The sequence below is a fragment of the Lithobates pipiens genome, unplaced genomic scaffold, assembly GCF_037356315.1.
Source record: "Lithobates pipiens isolate NorthernLeopardFrog02 unplaced genomic scaffold, aLitPip1_a1.2 Scaffold_13, whole genome shotgun sequence".
In the NCBI taxonomy this organism is placed as follows: domain Eukaryota; kingdom Metazoa; phylum Chordata; class Amphibia; order Anura; family Ranidae; genus Lithobates; species Lithobates pipiens.
In genome coordinates, this window is record NW_027507718.1 from 186,834,065 (window position 1) to 186,851,745 (window position 17,681).

Below are 17,681 nucleotides of genomic sequence, written 5' to 3' on the forward strand. Positions count from 1 at the left end.
AGCGTAGGGGGTTCCCCTTAATATCCATACCAGACCCCAGGGCCTGGTATGCTCTCGGAGGGGGAACCCACGCCAAATTTTTGGCGTCGAGTTCCCTCTTGATAGCTCATTCTACGATTGCCCGCAGCAAAAGTCGCCTGGCCTGGGGCGACTTAAAGTCGTGTTGTAAGTTGCCCCAAGTCATGTCCAGGTTGTGTCCAAGTTGCCTCCAAAAGTCGTGTTGAAAGTCGTGTTGCCCCTGTGTGAACAGACCCTAAAGGATGATCAATGAAAACAGGATACACCTGAGCTCATGAGTGTCATGGTAAAGGCTGGGAATAATTAAATATTTTTTTTTTAAATACATTTGCAAAGATTTCAAACAAACTTTTCACATTGTCATTACAGAGTACTGGTTGTAGAATTTTGAGGAAAAATTATTATTCAGGATTTATATAGCGCCAAGTTTGTGCAGCGCTTTACAATATGAGGGCAGACAGTACACTTACAATACAAGAGGGATCAGAGGGCCCTGCTCGTTCGAGCTTACAATCTATAAATGAATTGAATATATTTTGGAATAAGACTAACATAAAATGTGGAAAAATACTTTCTGGATGCTGTATACATCAAATGGTACATAGCCCCAAAAATGTATTTAAGGTGAGAATACAAGAACAGGGACACCTCCAAGGGGGTGAATACTTTCACAAGTCACTGCACATACAATCTACTACAGGAAAAACACTGCTCTACCCTGAACAGGTGCTAAAAAGCTGCAAAGCTTCATTGCCAGTGGGACCATCCAACTGGCAGACAGTACACTTACAATACAAGAGGGATCAGAGGGCCCTGCTCGTTCGAGCTTACAATCTATAAATGAATTGAATATATTTTGGAATAAGACTAACATAAAATGTGGAAAAATACTTTCTGGATGCTGTATACATCAAATGGTACATAGCCCCAAAAATGTATTTAAGGTGAGAATACAAGAACAGGGACACCTCCAAGGGGGTGAATACTTTCACAAGTCACTGCACATACAATCTACTACAGGAAAAACACTGCTCTACCCTGAACAGGTGCTAAAAAGCTGCAAAGCTTCATTGCCAGTGGGACCATCCAACTGGCCGCTCCTGGACAATCGTGAATGTTGGCGAGAGGTAATCTTTTTATTGGAGGTATGCAAGGGGAGGAAAAAAAAAAAAAAAAAAGCTAGCCAGTTGAACGTTATGTAGACTCAAAGTAACGTGATTTTGAAACTCATATGAATGGTAGCGCTGCTAACCTCCCTGCAATGCTAAGAGAAAAAAAAAAAACTAGATCAGTAAGTAAAAGTACAGATTACACTTGTTAGGCACAACAGTTAACCCCCTTACCAGCCAGTGCCATTTGTAGTGTACCTGTACAGTATTACTGATCACTGTATTAGTGCCACAAGCAATGTCAGTTATTGGCCCTCCAAGCAAGTGTGTGTTAGGGTGGCAGACAATCTGGCTCTATCAGTCACACTAAGTTGCTGATCCCTGCCATTATCATGTAGCATCTACAGCTGTGCAAAATATTATATATATATATATACACACACACACACACACACACACAATAGTTCAGTGATGGCGAACCTTGGCACCCCAGATGTTTTGGAACTACATTTCCCATGATGCTCATGCACTCTGCAGTGTAGGTGAGCATCATGGGAAATTTAGTTCCAAAACATCTGGGGTGCCAAGGTTTGCCATCATTGCTATAGTTGGATATCTAACTCACAGAAACCAATATACACACACTTTCTCAAAAGACCAAAGTGGAGGGTTGTTAGTAGAGCTGCAAGATTCTGGCCAAAATGAGAATCACAACTTTTTTGCTTAGAATAAAAAGATCACGATTTTCGTAACAAAATTTTAATTTTTTAGGAGAGAGAAAACGAATGATTGAGAGATTAAGTGAGACTTGATTGAAAGATTAAAAAGCATTTGCTGATACAAAAAAAAAAAAAAAAAAAGTATCGCAGCTCAGGCTCGCTGTCCAAGACCTCTGGGAAGAACATACTTACCTGACCAATCACATTGTTCTTTGCTGAGTGATGTCAGACGTTTCATGCTGGCTCTAATGGCTTGCCCTCCGCGCTAAAATAGGGAAACTGGCAGAATCCCGGGGACACCATCGTTCGGTGCGCGCTTTTCAGCTCACATTCTTACAACAAATTGCTTGATAGCCAGAATCGTGCAAATACGGAGTTGCAATCTTGGCGGGCGGAGAATCGCGATAATGATTCTCCACGATTAATCATGCAGCCTAGACACCCAGCCTTTTGAACCTGAAGATGAAATGGGTGGCCCCATCAATAAGATAAGACAGATTTGTGAAACCTTGAAGTTGGGGACACAATTGCCTTCCCTTGTATAATGTCTGACTAAGGGCGTTTAGCAGAAAAAGTAAGTGTCTGTTCTAAGAGGAAAACGGGTCTCCTAGTTCTCATCCTGAAAATGCTAAACTCCCAAATTCCAGCCTTGTATACATAATAGGCAAGTCTCTGCTGGATTCATCGGACAGGACATCCATGCCCCACTCACCTATCTGGGCATCTTTCAATGAAGTAAGCTGATTGGTCTCAAAGATCTGTGTGCAAGCACCATTTCGCAGCTGCTTTACTCAAGAGGTAAAGAACCTAGTTAAATCCACCCGATTCAACAAGCAGGCTACTTTCACAGGGAGGCGCTTTGCAGGAGCTGCTAAAAAAATAGTGCCTGCAAAGCACACTGGAAGAGCCGCTCAATTCACTCCAATGTGAAAGCCCGAGGGCTTTCACACTGGAGTGGTGCGCTTGCAGGGCGCCCCTTACCATTGAAAACAGTGGGACTAGCAGCCGAATAGCACTGCTAAAACAGTGCCCGTCCGCCCCAGTGTGAAAGTAGCCTTCGACATGGGCAATCTGTCGAGTTTGCCAGACTGAATTAGTATGCCTTGGTCCCAGGTCCCTGTGCATCTTCACTCCAACTGGCCACAAAACCACCACATAACTTGTAAATATTACAAACAGGTTAATATTTTCATAAACGATTTTTTTTTTATTATCACCCTGGTATTTGATGCCTTAAATACTCAATTGTTTCCATTATGAGTTAATTGCAAGACACCGCTTCCATTGGTGCTCTACCCTAGCATAGCAATGCCGATCGCACTTCTCATTTCAGAAGCCGCACATACACACTCTGCTTATTCTTTCAGCAGATTAGCTCTGCATTCCTGGGAAAGGCAGACAATGCACACATTGCACAGCTTTTCAAAAAAGGAAGCAAACTTGCTCCTGTGATGCTAGGACCAATGTCTGACATATCCTGTGATTAACCAAGGCTGTATAATGCAAATAATGAAGTATTTGGGCCAGACTTCATAGGGGTACAGAAACTGCCTAAAAGTGTGGCATCTGCATTGAACCATATTTAAAAACTGCACAGTGAACTTAAAACTACTTGGGCCCCTTGTCTGCATGGGCCAGCTTCTGTAAAACTGTGAACTTGCCCTTTAAAGGATCTCTCCTTCCACCTGCCTCAGGTCTGTGGAGCTTCATTCACTCAAACTACTGTTGGTAAGAGCTTTTCTGTCACCAGCTCATGATCTAAAAGAAAAATGGTGCAAGAAAACGCAAGACCAAAGCAGACAGGAGATCGCCCTTTTAAGAGTTCAGAGAGTTGTTTCCGCAATATGTGGTTAGCGCATCCATTTCCATTGCTAAATAATGCACCTTAAAAGACAACTGGAGGGATGGGGGAAGATATTGAAAGCATACATATATAAAGTAAAGATATAGCATAAAGTCAAGTTCAAACAAATAAAAACAAAAAGAAGCAGACGTTTATTGAAGTTTTTTTTTTTTTTAATATCACTTTTCAAAGTGTTGAAAGCAACGATCCACAAAAATGAAGGTAAAACAGTGTTGATGGAAACGTTTTACAAGGCATAAGGGCAAGTATCAAAATAATTACTATGCAAGAAAGAATTTGAAGTGTTTTTACAAACATCTGTTTTATTCTAATGTCCTCCTAAGGCAAGACGAAAAATAGACCAAATTGAGTTCTATTATACAAACTGCCAAGCACCCATATTTATATATTTATATAGAGATTTATATTATTCAATCCACACACTCATTGAACAGTTTTAGAATATCATTTTTTCAAGCAGGTTATTAAGGCCAGTAACAGTTATACTCTCTTAGCACAGTGAGCTTTGGAATGCAGAAATCTGGCTAGCTTATGAAGGTTGAACCCGTATGCTAAATATTTTCAGAGAAAAAAAAATAAAAATAAACGCCAACTCCCTGGTCTTGTGCAAGGAAGCAAACTCTGACCTTGTGTTGAGGGTTTTTTTGTTTTATATGCATATTTTTTCATTTCTCACAACAGCCCATGTACAGGTGATTCCCATGGCTGATCCCAACTGAACTATGCTCACTCTATATGACGCCAACTGCATGGCAGAAAATATAACAGTGCAATTTTTATTTATAATTCGGGAGGAACTTTCAGCTGTATAAAGAACTATCAAGTCAGTGGGCTCGTCGCAAAGTGGCAATGGACCCAATTTAATAAAATGTAAACCAATATTTTAAATACTTTGCCTGTCCAAAGTCCCATGTCCGTGACAAGACATCTAAAGTGAATGTAGGTTCACTCCATATAGTCTCGTATTCAGTTCACTTTCCTCAACTAATTTCCCTCTACTTCAAACATTCGCAAACAAGACTGTATGAGAAAGGATACGGGTACACAGTGGAGTACATGGTTCTTTGACTCCACATGGGGTTATTGGTGTGGTAGTGTGCTTTATTCCAGCAGAATTTTGAGAAATAGACAAGATAAACTCGTGCGTAATTAGTGGTAGCGCAAACCGCAAATGCATTGTGCAAACTGCAGTCACACACGGCAGGCAGATTTTTAAAATCACACCTGCCAATAGTTGATTTCTGACCGCTTCCTATGGATTACTGTTCTTAGCATTTAACTGTTCTTTGTGGTCCCTTAACTAAACAAGCTAAAGCATTTCAATTCCTGTGCCTAACCAGCTTGTGAAATCTGAACAGAGTTTTCTTTTCATAAACAGTTGTGACTAGTGTTTAAAGCAGAGTTTGGCATATACATATGTAGACCAGCCATATGCAACATGAATCTCCAGATGCTGGGGAATTGTAAGCACTAGCATGTTAGGCTTTTCACAACTGTTGGACGGTAATGCATACATTTCCACTGCATATCTATCTTTTTGATGTCATGTCACGGACAATCAACTTCACTGGTGTTAGTAAGATTTTCATTCCTACTAATACTTATCTGTACTGTGTGGCAGCAAGTATACTGGAGGAGCAAAACGAAAGCCAATTTACAGGCATATAATTTAAAGCACCATCCTATTAGATAAAATACTATAGGAAATATTGCCTGACAAACACTTTCATTTAGGAAGAAGCACCTTCCAAGATAAGAATCCTGTTTAATATTAAAATCCATGCCATACATCTCTCTCCCAGGCTGCATGATCAACATGCAAACATTTAAAAACGACTAAACTGTGCTGAGAAATTTAAAAATAAAAACTGTTGCTTTCAATTAAAAATATGAAGAGGAAAATGTATGTTCCATTAGTCTTGTAAATATGACTGAGTGCTGAATATGTGAATACCAAAAAAAAAAAAAAAAAAATCATAAGTTAAGCAAAACCAAGCAGCAGGTTTGTAGAAAAACAACAAAGCAAGACTTAATGAAGGGCGAGATCCTAAATAAACTTTATAAGCTGGATTTTGTCCTTTTTAGCAACACCAGTTTAAAAGTCTCAAACAGCAGCACTGAAGGGAAATAGTGCAGGAAGGAACAAAGGGAAGCCAATTTAGTAAACTTTGTAACCTTAAGCTGGCCATACACCATACAATTGCCTGCCTGATTGCACACAAATTGAAAGTGTTTAGATTTGACCCTATATCATATGGTTTTGGTAAATCTAAAGGAAATCTATAGAAGAAAACTGTATAATGTATGGACAGCCTTAGTCTCTAAACACACAGGTGTTTAATCTTAGCATGCAAATACCAGCCTGAAAAAATAAAATAATATTAACTATCCTATAAGCAATGTGGAAGCTTTCTAAAACCTGTTCAAATCTACAGCCAGAATTCCATTTGTGTAGTGTTGATGTACCAATGGTAAGGCGTTAGGCCACACCCCCATCACAGCTCAAAACGCACCTGAGCCTTTCAGGAATGCCACACGATAGGTTCTTTTGTCTTGGCACATTTAATACTGACATTTAAAATGAATGAGGTGACATTGCACTAACACATGCATAGTTTGATACTGCAACACCCTAACCTAATGAGATTCTGACCCTAAAATGTTAGATGGACGAGCAGATTTAGATACAGTTACACGTGATGCTAAACTCCAGCTAACACTTCATAAGCAGTTACAAGTAACATTTTCTTTTTGGTATAAAGATTTTACATAAATAAGTAAAAGATGATCACCCCTGTTAGAGTTAAATGGTTTGCCTCACCTCTGAATGGTACATTCTGCTGGAGAGCTTCTTTTGAAAAAACTTACTGGCCAAATCACCAGATAAAAATCAAATAAAGCAGCCTAAAAAAAACTGAATGCAGTCATCAAATCTATGAATTGGTAAGCTGCAATATAATAAAGGTTTGCTTTTAGGTTTAATACCACTGTAAACTTAATTCTTTTAGGGCTCATTAAAACTAGCAGTTGGGGGGCAGTAAAACCATGCAGAGGAAATACAACTCCTCCTCGCGATCTGAATGCATTTCCCTCTTCAAAAGATCAAAGCAAGTGTGAAAAAGCCCTAAGCGTAAACGACCCAAAACAAGCATGCAGATTAGAAAGTCAGCGCTTTTGACCTGCATTCTTTTTCAAGGTCTGTGCCTTTAAGTTAGGCAGACCAGCTCGACAGCTGCAATGACATTCTCTGTATTCTCCCAGTTCAGGTCTCCATTTTTTTTTTAATTTCTTAGTGTTGCCAGACTAAGGCTTGTTTTAAAGTAAAAGCTTCCGTTCTTTTTTTACTTCCTTTGAAATACTAATACTTACCTCTCCAGGACTATGTTGTAAATATCAATGACCAGTTCACATGGGGCAATAAGTACCCATACACACTACTAGATTTTCTGCAGATTTTTGTCTTCAGATTTGCCAAAACCATACAATATGGAGGTCAAACCTTAAGAGTTTCAATTTGTATGCAGTCAAGGAGGCCCTTCCTTGCACTACATTGAAATCTGCAGAAAAAAAAATATGTTTATGGGGTCTCAGTTGCATACCCCATCCAAGGGGGTCTTTTACTGGCACAGAGATGTACAGGTGTTGCATGCATTCCCTTGTCTACTGGGACACATGGCAGCATGGACACAGCTGCTGTGTCCCAATACAATATGCAGGTCCCCAAATGCACACAAGGTGAGCTGCACATCATGTTTGGACACAGCGGCTGCATATATGCAGCCGTGTGTCCCAATAAATAATGGGACGCTGGCAAGGGGATGCATGCAGCGCCTGTGCATTCCCCCGTGCTGGTAAAAAACAGCCCTGCACGGGGCATGCAATTAATGGCCCATGTGAATGGGGCCTTATAGTTACTGAATTGTCTGCCTAGCCCTCAACTATTCCCTGTGGTTCCATTCACCAGCCTGTATATCACTACAGGACAAACTAGTGATGCAAGGGCTGGTGTGAATACAGAGGACAGCAGCAGATAAGTCATTTTACACCTTTGGAAGAAAGCAAAGACTCATGCTCAATTCCATCTGCATAGTACTGGAGAGGCAAGCACACAATTTTTGCAGGGAGCTTAAGGTAAAAAAAAAAAAAAAAAACTCCACACATTATGCTGACAATGGCTTTAAGAAAGCCGTTCAGTACTTATTCAATCATCTGGAAAGGCTAGTTGACGCTGCTACTTCTCAGACCAGCATTTACAAGGTAAGATTAAAATTGTGCGTTTAGGGATTTACCGGCTTTCAGACATTAAGAGCTACATAAAAAATAACAAACGACTAGAATATGTAAACCTGAAGTGCTAAACTTTACCACAATAGCAGTAAAAAAAGTATTTTAAATGGATAAGTGCACTTTAAAACAAACTGTGCGTATCTTTTTAGCCCCTTTCCACTGATCTAACATAACCAACCCTGAATTTGAAGGCCACGGCCTCTGATGTTTGTCAGATGAAAGCAAATGTGTATCTTTGGAGAGGAAGGATGGGTAAATTTAGGTTAGGGCAGAGAGGACAAGAGCGCTTGGTCTTAAAGTACACGTATCCTTCAAATCAGATGGCGAGAAGAAAATTAAATAAGCTGTCAAATTGATCTGGTGAAAAGAAAAAATTTTTTTTTACATACATTAAAAATAAGTTAAGATGTTGATGGGAAGGGGAAAAGGTTTTCCCAAAATAAGTAATAGCCTGTTAAATATACATGTCCTAGGTTCACAGGGTCTGCATTATAGCCTAAAGTCTGCTAAAACTGTAACCCTTTTTCTAGTATGATTTATCAGAAATAAAAATGACTTCAAAGTCAAGCTCAGCTACAGTTCACAGTTATGTGAATTACAAGACCTTGTTCTAAAGAGAGATTGTACATGTTTGGCCCCGATATAAATTGAAATGAGATGTTTCAGATGCATGACAGCATAACCATACTTTGATATATGTTAATATCTATATACATATAAATATGTACCTATACACAAATGTAATATACACACATTTACAATATAAGCATATGTATGCAATTTAGCTTAAATTATGTTTCAAAGTAATCAAGTATTTGCAAAAAAAAAAAAAAATCAGTCTTTAAATTCATAACTTACATAACCATTTTACATCTACAAACAACTCTAGGCCCAACAGTTACTGCGCCTTAATAACCTGTGGTTAAATCATTCCTACTGCTTCAATCACACACACACATAGCTGCCATATCATCTGGGAAATAGGGGAGACCAACAACAAAAATAGGGAGGAGCGTTCAAATCTCTGAGCAGACAGACCGACATCTGTCATCTTACTAGAAACAGAGGAAAATGTACTTTGGTAACATAGGTACAGAAGTCATTAATAAATTAAGCACACATTTCACCGACACAATGGACCTAGACGTTCCAGTGTGTTCTGTTCAAAAAGCACCGCAACTTAACAGCACCAATTGACTGAGGCACAATCTTGTACGCATAGCACCAGTTGAATCTGCATTGAGGCATATTGACAGAAAACCTGTCATATCCCTCATGTCAATCTCAAATCCAAGTGCCAATCCAATTTTCTGCTCATCTGTTGAGCTACGTCCTCCACAAAATTTGAAAAAACCCAAACTTACAAAAAACAAAAAAAAATACAAAAAAAATTACAAACTTTTAATATAAATAAGAGTACAGTTGTTTTTCCCGATCTTGTTGCAAGGATCTCATTCACAGTGGAAAATGGGTAGGTGTGTCCTAGCGCAGAAATTGGTAAAAAGATGAAGTGATTTTTAGCTTGAACCAGTGGTAGCTACAAAAGGAAGAATTGAGGGAAAAATTGCCCTCAACTTGTGTTGAGCACCTTTTTTGTGATGGAAGGTAGACAAAAGAAAAAAAATATACATTAAAAAATAGAAAACAAAAATTAGAACATAGCAGGTCTGTCTTTGCATAGGTGAATTCAAGTGAGGTAGATAATTAAATACCTGCAGAGAAGAGAAAGGGATTAGTAAAGGACACAGTCTTGTGCAACTGCATTTTATTTCCTGTGAACATAATTGCATTCAGCCACATCTTACCACCACCCCATTTTAAAACAAAAAGATGAAAAAATAATACACATAAAAAAAAAAGATATAAAATGATGGGTAGCATGTGACTTTTGAATCTGTGCTCCTAAATATTGCATAGGTTGGTAACCTAATTCTTCTCCACAGGAGATAAGCAATATAGCTTGCTAGTTAACTAGCCAACCTCAGACCTGTGACTGAGAAATAAGGGCATGAGCACACTGGTTTTGTCATCCCTCTACTCTTCCCTCCCTATAATGCATGTTCATTCTGCAAAAACTGAATGTCAAGATGTGCAGTATTTTAGGACCTGTAAGACTCAGATTGTGGACCCTCCCTCCCTCAGCCTAAGGTCTGCTATGAAGAGGAAATGGAAGGTTTGATATCAAGGGTTATTCAGGGAGTTAAAAATGTTACTAACCCAGGACCCGGCATTCACTATATCTGGTCTCCCGGAGTACACAGAACATAGAAATGCAATTATTTTAGTAAATATAAACTGCTAAATACATTTTCTTAGCAGTTAGAGCAGTCTTGACTTCTCAGTGTTCAGGCAATCAATGGTTAACGTATACAAACAAGCTACCAATTATAAATGAGAACATGTAAAAAGTAGCACTAAAGGTAAATAATTAGCAGAAAAGATACTTTGAATAACACACCAAAAAGTGTTAATGTGTATAGTAAAGTCCAAAAAAACTCGATGGGGTCAAATCTATGGGTCGACAGTTGATAACTTCATCCAACACCACACCATGTGACCGAAACGTGACTCCACTCCCCAGTTTAGGTGTAAACTCACCAGAAAGATTTGCCTCACACTCTTATGTTTTCGCAAGCAGTTAACCACCATAGGGTTCAGATGAATTCCATTCCCCAGTGGATAATATAGGAGAAATAAGACTCCAAATACTGTGGTATCGTCAAATTAAAAACAGAATTTATTAAAAAACATAGCCCGATGGTAATATACTCACAGACAGTTGAAAAAGTAGAGTATCAATGCTCTATCTAGAAAGTGCTTGACAATCAAACTAAAGATATATAAAAAATGTGAAAAGAATTGTGAAAAATAATATTCTCACATAAAGTGCTTAGTATAAAGTGGAAAGCAGCTAGACTTCTATAGTGTTACTGGTACCAATAAACCTGTGTATAAATAATGAAGTAGCGCTAACTCAAATAAAAAAAAAAAAAAAAAACGCAAATGTGCCTAGAAATACACTGATCACTCCTGAAATTATGTCTTGGCACAATTAACAAACAATTATAGTGATAAATAAAAATGTTCAAAATATGAATAAGTCTGATCCGGTTAATAAAGTGCATCACATATTAGTCAATTAAAACTAACCATATTTCAATATTTAAAGTGCATCAATAAGCAATCTAAAGAAATGTTCCCATCAAAAAATGCATCCAAAAACTAGTTTGAAATGTTTAGTCTCTTAATTCTATGTAAGCAAGCAGAGCTGAGGGGGGACAGGGATGGATAAGGAAGTCCAATCTAGAATATTACTATGAATATATTCAGACTCTCACCTTCAAGGAAGATCCCCACGGGTCAAATGGTGCATCAATAGACAGTGCGGTCACTTTCTCCTCCTTGATGGATCCAGGGCAAAGGATCACTCCAATCTTCCTTTAGTCTTGACGACCCTTTGTCCTGTAAAAGAAGGTCTCCAGGTCCAGAGGATCAGGAACAGAAAAGGAGATTCTCTCCATCTCTGAAAAAGGTAACGGCTGTGACCGGAAGTCTTTACCTTTTAGAGTTTTTTTTTTTGTTTGGCATGTATTGCCGTTTTTATAGCTGTATTTTTGATAAACACTGGATTTTTAAACCATACCATGGATAATCTCCTTTTCTGTTCCTGATCCTCTGGACCTGGAAAACATTATTTTACAGGACAAAGGGTCATCGAGACTAAAGGAAGATTGGAGTGATCCTTTGCCCTGGAGCCATCAAGGAGGAGAAAGTGACCGCACTGTTGTCCAATGATGCACCATTTGAGCCGTGGGGGTCTTCCTTGAAGGTGAGAGTCTGAATATATTCATAGTAATATTCTAGATTGGACTCCCTTTATCCATCCCTGTCCCCCTCATCTCTGCTTGTTTACATAAAATTAAGAGACTAAATATTTCCCTGAATTATCAAACTACTTTTTGGAGGCACTTTTTGATGGGAACATTTCTTTAGAGTGATTATTGATGCACTTTAAATATTGAACTATGGTTATTTTTAATTGAATAATAAGAAGATTATGTTATGCACTTATTCACTGGATCAGACTTATTCGTATTTTGAACGTTTTATTTATCACTATAATTGTTTGTGCCAAGACATAATTTCAAGAGGAATCAGTGTATTTCTAAGCACATTTCCCCCCCCCTTTTTTTTTTAGTTGTTAGCGCTTCTTCATTATGCAGTCACAAACAGGCAAGGTAAAATAGCGTTCAAATAATGGAGATGCCAGAGATACCATCACGGCGGATAAAATGTATAGGGCATTCCTCTCCTGATCAAAACACTTAGATCAGGGGTGTCCAAACTACGGCCCTCCAGTTGTTCAGGAACTACAATCCCCATCATGCCTAGTCATGTCTTTGAATGTCAGAGTTTTACAATGCCTCATGGGATGTGTAGTTCTGCAACAGCTGGAGGGCCGTAGTTTGGACACCCCTGACTTAGATTGTCACTTCCGGTTGTCCGTACAGCCACACCCAACGCGTTTCGTTATACCGACTTCGTCCTGGGATTTGGAGTCCTATTTCTTGTATATTACCCACTAGGGAATGTGCACCGATGGAATTCATCTGAACCCTATGGTGGTTAACTACTTGATTGCCAAAACACGAGTGTGAGGCAAATCTTTCTGGTGAGTTTACATCCAAACTGGGGAGTGGAGTCAAGTTTTGGTAACATGGCATGGTGTTGGATGAAGTTATCAACTGTCAACCCATAGATTTGACCCCGTTGAGTGTTTTTATGGACTTTTATACTATACACTTTAACAATTTTTGGTGTGTTATTCAAAATATCTTGGCTGGTAATTATTTACCTTTAGCGCTACTGTTTACCTGTTCTTATGTATATTTGTTAGCATGTTTTTATACATTATCATTTTTAAGTGGCTGCTTATTTCAATTATACATCTTTAAATTTTTTGTTTTTTTCCGTATCGCAGTGACTAAATCCCATTTTGGTGAGCGGTTTATGCGATTTTGTGGTTTTAAGCACTGGTTAAAGCTTGTAGTTTTCTGACTGAGACTGCAAGAGCCCTGACCCTCTATCTGGTCAGTGTCTATTGCCCCTGTGCTGATCACATGCACTCTCCCAAGAGGAAAAAAAAAACCTCTCGCAATACACACCAAACGGAACATGTGCAGCCTGACTCCATAGCCTTTGTGTTATCAGGAAATTAACAGGGGACAATGGAAAGAAGGGAGGATCTGTGCACAGAGGATCAAACAGCCTTTTTACACAATGTGGAGGGTTAAGCCCTTAGCTTCCACAGTGAGTATAACAAGTATGCTTTGCTGCAAATAGACTGATATTTTACTGTTGTGGGTTTATTAACACTTTAAGTAAAAGAATATATTTGCAATGTTTTTGTACGACGTCACCATATGACAAAACACGTCAAGTAGGGACGCGTTGACGTCACCACGTTGTTCAGACCCCGGAGGACAGGCGATTGTTAGCCGGCCGGCTTTTTTATTCATGTGAGTTTTAACAGAATCTATGTGCATTACTTTTATACTGAATAAAGTGCAGACAGTAATACACTATGGCCAGTTTTTCTTTCTGGGTCCTTAACTGAATGAGACGAGACTGGACTCTACAGTGGTCGATAGGTATGCAAGACTCAGTGCAGCGATCCATCCTGTGGCCAATTCTCCATACAAGCATCTGTGCAAGTACAAGGCCTTGGCTGGGCTGGGCTATAGCCACATGCCTGGTTTACTTGCTTTCTGGTAAGAAAGCTTTTCTTAAGGTGGCGGTGCACTTGTATGACGTGAACCACTGTGGTGTCACTGTGAGAGGGATCTTCACATATGGAATTTAAATATTTATGCTGCACAATCAAGGATTTTGCATACTTCAATTAGGACCATTTAGTGTGGCTTTTCCAATTTATATTTGTTATAGTGCTGGCGGGGGTGGAGCATGCTTCAATAGGTACGCGTGTTGGTTTTGTACTGAATATGAACCAGATGTCAAAACCTCCCACTGTCACTGCCAGACATGACACTGATGAGCACCAGAAAAAAAAAGTCCTCAACAAAAAAATTTAAAAACATTTAAAGGATAAATAATATACTCAGAGCGTAGGCTCAACCCCAACTGAATACTTACAGGGTTCCAGTAGCTTCAGTCCACTGCAATGCTTACATCCAGCACATCTGGATCTTTTCCCACTTTTCCACCTTTCATCTCCATAAATTTTTATGGAGCAGACTCGCAAGGCAGAAGACACCCAGAAAACAACCCCAATGAAGTTTAAAGGGGAAACTTCGGACAGGAGTGGGAAGTAAAGCCAGGATGGTGGGTTGTAAACATGGTGGTAGACCACAGCTGAAAGAACCAGTAAAATAGGCAGTCTTGAGTGGGGTGAGAAAGGTAGGCCAACATTCTTTTAAAAGTAGACTTGGCCTGAAAGATAGTATGGCAAACTTATACACAACAAAACATTTCTGTACTTACCGTAAAATCTTTTCTTGAGTGTTAATTGAGGAACACAGCAATTCAGAAACAGGTTATACTGCCAACTTCAGAAAGCTGGGACACTAGTAAATAGAAAAATTGTAAGCCAGTCCCCTTATAACCCTTCCTCTACCCAGTATGTCTGTTATGCAAGAGAGAAAGAAATACACAGGGACAGCCAAAAAGCACAGAAGGGTGTGACCGGTCCCCCACACCCTGACCCTTGGGTCAGATATTCCTTCTACCTAGCATCAGCCTCCCAACTATTCAGCCAAAATGCTCTGTACAAGCTTAGACCCATGTAACAAACCATCACAACTAAAAGCACAATGATCCAGACATTTGCTTCAGCTGCATGATAAGGGAACCTACACTAGCAGTGGAAGGATCCCTTTTGAAGGAAACCACTCCTCTTGACATTGTCTGACCGACTGCAATCGTAAGGAGAACCACAATCTTGAAAGGTGTGCAAATGTTCAACCCATTTAGTGGTATTTCTAGTAAGGTGGATTCACTTTTACATCAATGAGGAAAACAGATTGCCGATTTTCAAATTTGCTTTCCAAGTGGTAACACGCCCATCCCAGAACCCTTCAAGATTTGGTGTAGGGACACATTGGACGCCTTCATCTGCCATTGAGCTCTTGCGGGACTTCTCATATATGTTCCCGCACCTTTAAGGAGGAATGGGCTCCCTCCAGGCATACCTGCCCTTAATTTATTAGCTACTATATATGCTCTAACTTGGAGACTAAAATTTGAGTTAGAACCACAACTTCAGAGGAGACTTGGCGAGGCAGTGTGGCTTTTACATATATTTGCAAACGTGTGAAACCAAAACCTCTGTTTTTAAAAGGTAAATTGTGTCTTTTTTGGGAGGCTAGCTGGTAAGTATCCTGGGAAAAGTTTGTTGGTCTGTACTGTGCAATTGCAATGCCCTACCATGTGCGCCTTACTTCAAAAGTTAGTTGTAAATTAGGTTGGTTGCCATTCTTCTATCAGGATGTTTCCAGTCTGCACAGAGAAATGACTCAGTGGGTGAAGCAAAAATGTCTTTGCAGCTGTTGGAGCCCTAAAGACCCCAGACTTGGAACAGTGGGCTGATCCTCCTGATGCTGAATGATACGCACTGCATCAATAATATTTAAACCTGAATCAATGGCATGGCAGGAGTTTGCAGTGCCTTTAAAAACAGTCCCTTTAGAAATAGGTTTTATTTAAGAGCTTAGGGTGGTCAGGGACAGACTCGGGGCAGGGCACTGGTGTGAATAGAGCCTCTGAGGCTGGATTCACACCTATGCAGTTTTAGTGCTTTTTGCATTTTGCAGATTTGCACTACAGTCCATTTAATATGGTCTCCTATGGAACACATTCTGCAGTGCAAATCTGCAAAATGCACTAAAAATGCATAGGTGTGAATCCAGCCTGAAAGTGGTGCTCCAGTAGCTGAGCGGTGGTGGTTGGAAATTTGAAAAGTTGTCTCGTGTGCAAACAGTGAGGTAGCTCCTGATGCTTTACCGCACCAGTCTTACTAAATAAGAACAAGGTCACGCCTGGTGCTGGGCAACAGCTCTGGACAGCACCACACTGCAGAGGCTAGCCCCACATGTTCAATCCAGCAGGGTATGGTCTCCAAAGCTAGTGGTAAGGAGTGGTTGATCTGGATAGCGGCTATGTACAGGCAGCGGTGTACTAAAAATATTGATTGAAACAACTGCAGGGGGGGGGGGGGGGGGGGAGACTAAAGCAATTGAAGGCTAGCAAAAAAAAAAAAGTTAAACTTTCTTTCAGCAGTGCTGAAAAAAAGAGACTAGTCTCCTAGAACGCTTATGTCAGGGCTGACTCCAATCTGTTTGCCAGTGTCCAAATTTCCTGTAGGCAGCAGTATAAACTGAATTTCTGAATTCCTGTGTGCCTCAATGGACAAGAAAGAAATACAAAGCACCCTGATTTTAATAACACTATTGTCATCAGAGAGTCTCCCCATTAAAGCATAGTCCACCTTTGTGACAATGTTTCATGTTACACCGTGGCAGAGGCACTCAAAGAAAATCGATCGAGTACAAGATCACATTACTGCACTTGTAGTCTATTGATTACTTCCTATAGCAGTGGGTCTGTATCTCTGTACGAATCTGGGGCTGATGTTGCGTACACACGACCGTACTTTCCGGCAGAAAAGGTCCAACGGTCTTCCCGACAGACTTCCAAATGAACAGGACTTGCCCAAACACAAATGGATGAAAGTCCGTTAATTTTGAATGTAATGACGAACAACGGGACTAAAAAATGTAGTTCAATAGCCAGTCGCCAATGGCCGTCCTTGCGTCGTATTTGGTCCGTCGGACCAGCATACAAACGTTTTCGCGACAGGAATGGAGTCCGGAAAGATTTGAAACATTCTATTTCTAGGTCTGTCGGAATTTTTTTAAAGAAAAAAAATCAGCATATCCCATGCATGAAAGGACTATCCGATGGAATGATTCAATCCGACCTATTCTGCCGGAAAGACCGGATGTGTGTATGCGACATAAGTAAACAATGCAGAAGCTTGCGTATTGCACCCATGATGCAGTGACAGAAGGTAGACTTTGCCTTTAAGAGGTCAAAATTTTTCCGTTACTTGAATGTTCTTTCACATATATACAAACATGACACCCCCCCACTCCCAATCACTATGCAGTTTTGTGCATTTCCCAAGTTAACATTTATGTATAGTCAGACAAAATTGTTTTCTTTTTAAGAAAGTGCGAAAAGTACAATAGTCCATGGCAACCAATTCATATCGTCTCTAGTCAAATAGGGATGTACAACACCTATGCATCTAATGTGACTGCAATTTAAAAGTGACATTCCAGGCTTACTGCATAGAATACATGTTTAGTACTTGACCTTTCAAAGGATTTGCAATTCTGTTAGGCCAGCCTTACAACTACCCAATGCACAGCTAGGGACATTTTTGGAAGAGATTTAGTGCTTGGTCACCTGAGGTGATGCTGATTATTTTGCTGTATGAATAGGCCATGAATAGGCCAGAGGCAACTTGGGGAGCTACAAACATGAACCAGGAAATAGGCATGTGGTGTAGTGGTTAGCACTCTCACCTAGCAGTAAAAAGGGTCGCTGGTTCAAATCTCAACCATGACACTACCTGCCTGGAGTTTGCATGTTCTCCCTGTGCGG

General features: G+C 39.9%; 1 protein-coding gene across 3 annotated transcripts in view; it reads right to left on the reverse strand.

Moving 5' to 3' along the window:
* Window positions 1-4,948: 4,948 nt before the first annotated feature.
* DOT1L (DOT1 like histone lysine methyltransferase) overlaps window positions 4,949-17,681 on the reverse strand; it is a 228,667-nt gene continuing 215,934 nt past the window's right edge. For all 3 annotated transcript variants that reach the window (XM_077475975.1, XM_077475976.1, XM_077475974.1), the window contains one exon: window positions 4,949-9,709. In XM_077475975.1, coding sequence (XP_077332101.1) covers window positions 9,702-9,709 — 8 coding nt within the window. In that variant the 3' untranslated portion in view covers window positions 4,949-9,701. The remainder of the gene's footprint in view (window positions 9,710-17,681) is intronic.